The sequence below is a fragment of the Hemiscyllium ocellatum genome, chromosome 13 (genome assembly GCF_020745735.1).
Source record: "Hemiscyllium ocellatum isolate sHemOce1 chromosome 13, sHemOce1.pat.X.cur, whole genome shotgun sequence".
Lineage (NCBI taxonomy): Eukaryota > Metazoa > Chordata > Chondrichthyes > Orectolobiformes > Hemiscylliidae > Hemiscyllium > Hemiscyllium ocellatum.
Window position 1 is genome coordinate 85,618,631 of NC_083413.1, and position 10,719 is coordinate 85,629,349.

General features: G+C 41.2%; 1 protein-coding gene across 1 annotated transcript in view; it reads right to left on the minus strand.

The window, feature by feature from the left end:
* Nucleotides 1-9,541, minus strand: part of amotl2a (angiomotin like 2a) — a 30,751-nt gene extending 21,210 nt beyond the window's left edge. Inside the window, exons 1-3 of the mRNA XM_060835029.1 lie at nucleotides 9,372-9,541; nucleotides 5,787-6,628; nucleotides 2,308-2,557 (exon numbers count right to left, since the gene is read on the minus strand). Coding sequence (XP_060691012.1) covers nucleotides 2,308-2,557; nucleotides 5,787-6,604 — 1,068 coding nt within the window. The 5' untranslated portion in view covers nucleotides 6,605-6,628; nucleotides 9,372-9,541. The remainder of the gene's footprint in view (nucleotides 1-2,307; nucleotides 2,558-5,786; nucleotides 6,629-9,371) is intronic.
* Between the last annotated feature and the right edge of the window lie 1,178 nt (nucleotides 9,542-10,719).

Consider the following 10,719-nt stretch of genomic DNA (forward strand, 5'->3'; position numbering starts at 1 on the left):
CAATGCAAATCCTATCACTGAAGGGAATACTGCACAAAGCCATTATAAAGGATACACTGAAATAACAGTGAAACATGAGCAGTGTACCCAAGCAGAATCAGGGTCTGAAGGCTGAATGTCCACCGACACAGCCAGGGCAGCACACTTAAGGGGTCAGGAGTTCAGAGATAGTCTACAGAATCAGAGCTGTGAGCCTATCATCTCTCTGGGAAAATGGGGAGTTCACTCTCAAATTTGGCGTTGACACTTTTGTAATCAGAAATTCACTTTTCCTTTCCTCAGCCCTCTGCTGCTGGGGTAAGGTCTTGTGTGTTACTTCACCCATCCCTTTTCAGGCTGCTAAATGATGCTGGTATTTTACAGTTGACATCTCTGGGTTGCTTACACCTACAAATACAGACATCCAGCAGAAACTGGTGGACTACAATCAGAGGTATGGAATCCTAATTGCTTTTCCAGTAGCAGTTCCCTCATTTCAGTCACTTTGAGGTCAATTGAGTCATTCCTAACCTCCCCCTCAGCTCTAGTTAAAATCAGCCAGTGCAGCACATACCAACAATCAAAGTTAGGACATTCCCAGTTAAACATTGTTCAGTTACTCACTGAGGCTTTCTGCTCGGACCTGTGTTGAGCCTGTTGAATACTGGTAATCCCCATAATCCCAAAGCATTCCTGAGCCAGAAGCAAAGCATGGAGGGGCCTGCATTGGAGGCCTCCCTTGACAAAGAGCCTTCTATTTCTAACTCATCAAGGGTTAGTGAGAAAGACAAGCCTCCCTGCACCTGACTGAGAAGCAAATGAAAGAGGGTCTTTCACATGGAAAAATAAAACAACTGTTGTCTCTCCCTTCAAGCCTCAGCAAATTTCATTCCTAAACCATTACAGCTGAGCTCAGAAAGGAGATGGCACACGTTTAAACTTACTGTGACTCTGCCAACTTTCTAGTCACAGCAAAAGCATTCATAAAATAGACACCAGATTGTCACATAGCTCAAATGATTTTTACTTCAGTTATTATCATACATGATTTATCAGGTGCAGAGTTTGACAGTTCCATATGAGACTAAGAACACTGCAGGAAGTTATCAAAGTGAAACGAGTCTTTATAAATGCAATGTAACAAGCTATCTCTTGGGGGCTGTGTTGTAAAAGTCTGCTGCAAATTGAACAACTTTAATTGCTCATCAAATACCCAACTAAGAGAAAAAGCAATCATTTGGTTTATTGACAAGGGTTTAGTAGACAGTGCGTCATTTGCCGATTATAAGCTGTTGGAATTCACAACCTTAAACAGCGAGGATAGAGGAATGAAATGCATTGATCTGGCTTTTAAGATTCTTGCAGAGCATTCTTACTGTGGGCGGTAATTTGTCAATGAAAATTCATGAACATATTAGATGCAATCAAAATAATAATACAGCAGTCATCACCACCTAATTTCAGCAGTGGAAAATAACACAGATATTGTAAAAACAAGAAATCATTTAAAGTATGCAGAAAAATAACAAGCAATGGCACACCTACAGGAGGCGATGGTCTGGTGGCATTATTGCTGGATTGTTAACTTAGAGACCTAGGTAATGTTCTGGAGACCCAAGTTTAAATCACACCATCGCAGATGGTGGAATTTAAATTCAATAAAAATCTGGAATCAAAAGTTGGTTATTAACTTTATTTAGAATTAATCATTATCAGTTGTTGGAAAAACCCATCTGGTTCACTAACGTCCTTCAGGGAAGGATGCTGTCATCCTCACCTGGGCTGGCCTACATGTGACTCGAGAGCTAAAGCAATGTGGTTAACTCTTAATTGCTCTCTGAAATGGCTCTAGCAACACATTGGTTCATGGGCAATTAGGGATGGACAATGAAAGCTAGCCCAGCCAGTGATGCTCACATTCCATGAACAAATTAAAAATGACTGATGGCTCTCTGAGGGCTACTCAAACAGACAACAATTACCAGCTATACATATAAATAACCTCCATAGGCAGTAGTGGCCAATAAGCTTTGAACCTTCAGATTAATTCATTGGAAACTGTTCACAACTATCTAATCCAAGAATCTGATATGTAAGTCAGATATTTCCAAATGACAAAATATTTGCAGTAACAGCATCTACACAGTATCTCCTTGTCTCATTAAACATAAATTCCTGATTTTTCTATCATACTACAACTTGTATCACAGTCGGTGTTAAATTCAAATACTTTCAAAGTATGCCCATTGATACTGAGCTATATTGTCGGATGCTACTGCATATATCCTAACTTAAAAAGAAGCACTTGACAAAAATGTTCCTTCATACCTTTTGGATTTTTGCTGATTTTTCAGTGTGGCCATCAAGCTCCTTCCTCAGGTTTTCATTCTCCTTCAGCAGCATCTCGACCATTTGTTGGGCACGGTTAATGAGTGCCACATGATCAACTGTCACCGTCTGGCTGCTGTCATGAGGGGCTTCAGTAACCAGCACTGCTTCCATGGGTGAAGAAGTTGAAGTGGGCAGGAAGCTGTGCCTCCGTGGCTGGCCAGGATGTACAGTTTGAGCTTGAGACATCCTGAAGAAAAATAATGCACGAGACATCACAATAGTTTCAGTTGTCTGGAATGTAACCCTGCTGTACGAAATACCTGCTGTTTACTTTAAGATTTTACACTGAGCTCTGAGTTTCTATGTCACCACTAGCACAGGCGCGGACAAGACACCTCACTTTAAAGTTTGATAAATAAAGAAAATTGAATGCAAACATCCTTGTTCCCAAACCACTGTTCACTATTTCAGGAAAAAAAAACCCTGAATAGCAATGCCAAACTTTATCCAAGTTCATTAAATCTAACCAGGTTAAGTTATACGAGTACAGCAAAAATAGAAAAAAGTTAAAAACTCAGAATATGTCAACAAACATTGCTTGGATCACTACTACGTAAATCAGTTATCCTTATATCATGAGTTGCAATGGCTATGCAAAGATTGTTAACATGTTTGCAAACGGAAAGCATTCATATAATGAGTGGACTATGTTCTGCAGCCTCAATCAAAGCTGTAATGCAATGTTCTTAGGTACAAGACATTCTGTTGTCAGATATTAAATCAAATGATAGGATTGTACTGTCCTAGACTTTTCCAATCTCTCCCACTCTTCAGCTTATGAATTTTTATACCATGCAATGTTAGGTTATCAGCTGGGAGGACACATCATCATTGATGGACTAACACCACAAACCATGTTAAACCTTATTACTTATCATGGTTGATGCTCACCTATCGATGAGAATTTCTTTGCATTGCACAAACTGAGTATTCTCCCGAACTCTAAACTGATGTCTCTCCTTATTTCCATGTATAACTCCTAAATTATTGTTCTGAATGTGGTCCTACTTTACTCTGAATTTATGACAGCATTTAAAACTCACTGTTTTACATTATTATTCTGTTAACAACTGGGTACATAATTTCCCTTGGGTGTGGTATGGGTAGTCCCCAATGACATCTTAATCTTTGCTAAACAACCTCTAGTTGCCATCTCTAGAAAATTTTCAGTGATCAAAAACCTACAGAACTATGGGCCTATAATAATATTCCATCTGCTCAGCAGATCTGGGTTCCAGCAATAAACTAAAAGCATATCTCCAAATTTCAGTACAAATTTACCTCTTAGCAATCCCAAATCAAAGAGGTGCCAGATACACAACCAGAAGTTCTGAGATGGATCAAAAGAAAATGATGCTGGAAAATCTGTTGCTGGAAAAGCGCAGCAGGTCAGGCAGCATCAAAGGAGCAGGAGAATCGACATTTCGGACATAAGTCTGAAGAAGGGCTTATGCCCGAAACGTCGATTCTCCTGCTCCTTTGATGCTGCCTGACCTGCTGCGCTTTTCCAGCAACACATTTTTCAGCTCTGATCTCCAGCATCTGCAGTCCTCACTTTCTCCCAAAAGAAAATGATCTCTGGTATGCAAAATGAAATTGCTATTTGCCAGAGATTGTAGGTTTATAACTCTCAACATTGTTCACTCCAAATGATCCTCCAGCCTTAATCTCTCAGTTTCCCATTGGTAATTCAAGATGTGAATTATACACCTCCCTGGAATGTGACAGGACACACCTTTGCGTTGCCACTTGTTTTACTATAGCAACAATGCTGGTTTTCAAATCTTATCAATACATTCAGAACTTGGAAAAATATTGATGGCTCTTTGGTGAGCTGAAATATTTAATTAATTTAAATTAATAGGATGGAAATGCTAACAGAGCAGAACAGAGTAATAATTTTTATTAGAGTAATTTCTGTAATAATGCAGGTTTTTTTTGTAAAAGGTTGTGATAGGGAAATGACGTGATTGCCATTAGTCCAATATCAATACCTCATGCACAAGGCATTCCTTCCCATCTATAGCAAACAGTCAAGATTATTTTTTTCTTCCTGGGCTTTGGTTCTATTATTTAAGATGATTTTATGATAACTAATTGACAATAATAGAGGTCACAAAGGAACTCCGAGAAAACTCCTCAAACAAAAGTGTACAGGGTGTATAGAATGTACAATGTAGGTCATGATGCCGCCTGCTTTTTCCACACAGGAAGCTTCAGATTTCCCTTTGGAGGTTATCTCACTTGGACACTGGGTGCAGCAGACGAACCTCACATTGCTTGACCTCTCAATGTGTTCACTCAAACATGACCAAAGAAGGAAGGGCTTGCCAGGAAGGAAATCAGCTTAAGGAAAATTGCAAGTTGACACTTATTTTTTTGTCAAGGTTGTGCTACATGATTAGTTCAATGGGTCACTCAATGATTAGGCCACAAATCTGTCATTACAATGATCTCTGCAGCCTTCTATATGAGACAACAGATCTTGCAATGAAAAAAAAGAGTGTTATCTGGCTCCTGACCTCTGTGTAAGTGTTCTTGCAAAGTGGTTGATGGTGTTAACATCTTGAATACTAAAATTGATGGTACCTAACATTCTTAAAAAGATTGTTCAGGTATTGGTGATTGACAATCTGTAAGCGCTCTCCTTGCAGGAGTGCCCTTATGGTTGCAATTGTTGAAGATGTCAGTTTATTTTACTTTTTCTACATGTTGTAAGAAGGCAGCTGATAATTAAATCAAATCCAGTATTTAAGAAAATGGACAAGATGCAGCTTCTTCACTGAAACCCAGGTTATTACTTAGACTCCCCGACATGAAACCTGAACATTGTCTCTCATTCTGTACATTATTTCTCTCTATATGTGATTGGAGCCAGTCATTATGCTGAAGTACAATATAGACATTGAAAACCTTTCTGAGCTTCACACTGAGCATTATTCAGCGAGGGAATTAATAAACAGTGGTTATAAGCAAGGGTACCAAAATTGAGATCATGAAATACTGGAGCAAGAGTTGGCCACTTAGCCCCTCGAGCATGCTCTGCTAGTCAATAAGATCATGGTTGTGCCTGAATGTACTTGTATCCATTTCCCACAAAACACAATCTCTCCATCATAGATATCTGTAGTGACAAGGCATTGGAGTAGTTCTTCTGGAACTGTCCCTACTTCCCCCAAACAAACCTGCAGGCATTACTTGCATCACTGAGCCTAGGGTACAGTGGATAAGTGAACTGAGTTCAGCAATCAAAGCAGAGATGGTGCTGGCCATGAGAAATAAGTACTGCCATGCAGGGCAGTTACTCAGTGGGTGAACACATGAACTCACAAGTCAGTTGGTAAGTTCAATTATATCAGAAGATGATGAAGAATCTTAGTTGGTTTACAGTGTGAGATAATGCAGAGTATATTTACCTTTCTGCTCTTATCTGGTAGCTGTAACCATAGTCACCAGGCACATCCTGCTGGGAGTTGAAATATGGAGTGGCAGACATATCGTAAAAGTAACCATGCTGCTGGGAACGACTGAGCACAGGAGCTGCAGACTTCACGGGGAAGGGGTATTCTGGGGGAGGACCCCGGGCCTCGATGGAATGACAGGGCATCTGAGATCCTGCCCGCACTGGCTGCCTCTGATATCTAGATAGCTGGGGGAAGCTGTGTGAGGAACTCATGGTCACCTGGCCTTTGGTTCCATTCCTCTCGAGAGAAAGTTGCAAGAGTCTCTCGCTGAGAGACCGCACATGTCCATGTTTCAATTCCTTCAGTGCATCATCATGAAGCACATGCTCTGGACTGACTTCACGTGTCACTGACTTGTCTTCAGTGCTGGCCTTCTGATTTGTTCCAGCAACCACATAAGAACCTGTGCCCACAGACTGTTGGTTCCTCTGCACAGCCAGTAGCTCAGATTGGGCTTTGGCTTCTTCATAAGAGGGGAGTTCTTCTCCATTGAATTGAAGCTGGTGTAGGCGATGTAGCAGGTTTTCTGAGTGAGCATGGTCACCCTGGTGCTCTTGACCTTGTGGCTCCTGCCGGGTGGAATGCTGGACAATTTGACTCTCCTCCTGAGTGAGGCTTTCCAAAGAGGACCGGGGGCTGCTGGACCCTCCTCTCATTGCCTGTTGCTGGATGGCCAGCAACGTGCGGTTATCCGTAAGGTTCCCATACCGCAACTGCTCCTGGATCAGTCTGTGCAGGACCGTACCTGATGAATCTTCTGCTGTTCTCATTTTAGCTCAGGTAATGGTTAGTTCCTAAAACACAAAACAGGCAATGAATTCCAAACATCACATATTTACACACACAAAAAGGTATAGATATTTGATACCAAAACAATGAAATCAATCAATTATTTTTTATATATTTCATAGAAACCATAAGGTCAGAAGGAGGCCATTCAGCCCGTTATACTCTGTGTCAACTCTTTGGATGACCTTCAGTTTCGCTAACTTGCTTTGACACACTCTGATATATTTTCTCCTTTTTTGAAATTCTCAGTTGAAAGTTCTTTTTGAAGCTAATTCTAATAATTCTGTTATTAATAACAGAACATTCAAATATTCTCCATCTAGATTCTTTTAACACTTACTATGAACTTGTGTCCTTTGGTTATCCAGCCTGCTGCCAATGAGAACCTTTCACCTCCTCAGAAAAAATCTTCTTCATTTTGAAGAACCTGTCAAATATTCGCTTAACCATCTCTGACTAACAATTCCAGCTTCTTCAATCTCTCCACATAGTTAATGTTCTTTACCTTGACATTATTCTAATAAATCTCCTTGCATCCTCAATCTTCTACATTCAATTACATTTATTTTGAAATTATTGGTATCATTGCAAAACGACACACGCCCATTGAATTCTCAGAGCAGAATGTTTCCACATTGGGCACAATGAGTGATATACAGGCGAGTTCTGGACTCTGCATTGTTCAGTGTTTCTTCCAAGCCTGGACAGTATGTGCACAACCTGCCAACACTCACTCCCCCTCATCCTCGGCAAAAATCCTGAAGCTACTTCCAAGAAAATGACACAGGATACAATCTAGAGCACTAACTCTGTCACATTGTGTTCCAGTGCCTGCCCCAGCCAAATACTGCCCACATGCATGTCCCTGGGAACCGTCTCCCTGGTGACAGCACATCAGGCTGAAGAAACAGCCGCCCTGGCTCAGGATAGCTTGTTTTATCATCATAAGATAATGGCATGAATTTGAGGAATGTCAGACATTAAATTGCAAGCATGAAATGACTGTTGCAAGAGTATGGGCAGGTGGGGAGGTGTATTCGGGGTTGGGGGGTGGTGATGGCTGCTGAGAGGCTGAACAATTGTTAGTCTGAACATCCTGCAGGACACTTCCACAATAAGTTGTGAAAGCTAAAGACTGCGAATGATTCCCACACAAAACCTCTATAATTAAAACCATCTGCATTTTGTCTGATTCCAAATGTTTAACTATATCAGACAACCTTTAGTAAAATTCACGACATAAGTGAGAGATTTGTTTTATGTTTTAAATCCTGTTTATCAGGAATAGATTATTAAAACAAAACACATTCAGGAAGGTCAGCCTGCAGCATGGCCACAGGGGTGCAGGCAGGAAGGTTTTTGAAAGTTGAGGAAATACTGGCACTAATGAAAGCATAAATCACTTAGGACATTCCGAGAATGGATGGGTGATCAAGAATGAAGGGATCCCATTATTTCTGTAATTTAGGTCTGGTTCTGATTTTAGTCCAGATCGATAGAATTTAAGGCATCTCTCACGAATCCTGTCTCAAAATTGCAAGCGTTTTTCTCGCTAAAACACCAGTATTATTACCACTTCTAACCATTCAAATTTGTAGGAAGCAGATCTGTTCCCAACATACGTTTGCAGAGGGTGGGGAAAAAAGCAGATCAGCAGATATTAACAGCAAGATACACAAACAAAAATATACTTTGAAAACATTGGGGTGCATTCCTCCTTTGTAAAGCATGGTTTTCCCTGTATGGGGCCACTAATAAAATACAACAAGACTTGCGAACGGAACTGAATTCCTTTAAGTTTCCAAAACAATAGCTCATTCACCTACCTGCAACATCCTGGGGCAAAATGTGCATTCCACCTCAATGCGAAAACATCTCTCAATCCACTACAGCACTCAAACACAAAAACCAGCTCATTTCAATCTCCAGCACTAACCCATTATCCAAAACTCTTTCCGATTTTCAATACATTCTTCATGTGTATTCAGCAAAAAGAGATTTTCCTGCCATTAACATCTTTAAAGATTATTGAAGAATTTCAGTGCTAACAACTGCAGCAGAGACTGTAGCATATCAAAGAGCCTAATTGTTTAAAAGTTCAATTATTATTTGATAAAGTTCTCTCCCCTCTTTACATCAAACTAAGAATTTTTTGTTACCTTATATACAATAAAATAAAGGTACACTATTTATTTACTATTCCATAAGTATAATTACTAGTGTAGAGAGAATATTTTATAATCTTATAAATCCTTCAGGTGAATATTTCAATGTAATATTTATCCTGTTGTAATCTAAAGTCACACAGGGTGAATACTACAATCAGAAATCATGACCAACACAGGGTGAATATTACAACCTGAGATCTTTACCAACATGGGGTGAACATTACAATCTAATCGTGACTAACTCGATGAATATTTCCTTCACTGGCTCCTTTTCGCTGGCACATTCTTGTTGAGTGAGTTCAGCAGCCAGTAGTGACGGAGGATCAGCTCACCCGGCTCACTGGGGGTAACAGCTCGGAAAGACCGACAGGTTCAACTGAAACCTGTGAAACGCGGCTGGTTGCTCCCAGATAGCGAGCAAATCACCCGCGTTGCCCCCCAAAGGAGATGAAGCCTGGAACCCAGAGGAAATAGTTTGCACCTCCTGCAAGTTATTCGCTAGAATCAAGTATGAAATCCCTTCAGTTTGTCCCAAGGTTGAATCAGGGCACAATAATAGACTGAGAAATGGGAAACTGACCTGAAACGGTATGCTCACATCGGGGAGAAAATCCGAGCTCTGCCTCAGGCTCACGGTTCGGTGCTGGAAGTGGCCGTGCTGTGGGAACTGGGAGGCGGACAGTGCTAGCTGCCTGTTTGCTTGCCTGCTGTGGAATGGCAGAATCCCAGCTGCGGCCGGGGCGATGCAGCCGCGACAGGAATCTCAGGAATGCGTGTTCCTCGCTCTATCAAAGGCCGTCCCTGCCGCACACCAAGACTCAACCTGCAGAGGGCACACACAATGAGCAAACAGTCCCACAGCTTCACGGCACAGCAGAGATTGACAATACTTCAGCCTTGTGGAAAATAACTACATGGGGGGAGGGGGTGGTGGGGGTGAATGAAAAACAACTCAAACAACCGCTTGCATTGACACCTCCACCTCCCCCCATCCCCCGCCGAGGGATGCATAACTGGGACTCTCCCTCAAAAAATTCTGATTTAGAGATGCCGGTGTTGGACTGGGGTGTACAAAGTTTTTTTAAAAATCACACAACATCAGGTTATAGTCCAACTGGTTTAATTGGAAGCACTTGCTTTCAGAGCGCTGCTCCTTCATCAGGCTCCTTGTCGGATGCTGCCTGAACTGCTGTGCTCTTCCAGCACCACTAATCCAGAACCTGTTGGACTATAACCTGGTCCAAAAATTCTAGAGGCCATCCAAACTTTCAGTCTTCAGGTCAGTGGAATTGAAATTTCGGAATTTATTAAGGAATATCGCAGAAGATTAAAGAAAAAACCAGAATGTTAACCAGGATGTGGAGGTGCCGGTGTTAGACTGACCTTGGACAAAGTCAAAAATCACCCAAAACCAGGTTAGAGTCCAATGGTTTGATTTGAAAACACTAGCTTTCGAAATGCTGCTGAGGTGCCACCAACACTTAATGAAGGAGCAGTGCCCGGAATGCTGCTGTTTTCACATTAAACCCATTGGACTCTAACCTGGTTTTGGGTGATTTTGGTTTGATATTCTCCAGAAGGGGATTAAATGTCTCCATAATTTCCCTGAGAAATCTTGTATGTTTAATTATGAAATTCCAATGAGCACAGCCTACTCGACCTCTCCTCAAAAGACAGTCCCTCCACACTTCGGATTTTAGGATCACCTTGTGAGCCTTCTCTGGACTGGACACATTGCAACTGTATTCTTCCTTAGATAGGAGAACCAAATTGTTCACAGTATTCCAGCTGTGGTCTGACTAGTGCCTTTCTAGTTTTAGCAAAGTCTGCCTTTTTTTAGTAATGCATTCCTTATGAAATAAAGGCCAACATTTCATTTGCCTTCCCTATCACTTGCTGAACTTGGATGCTAACATTTTGTAATTCAT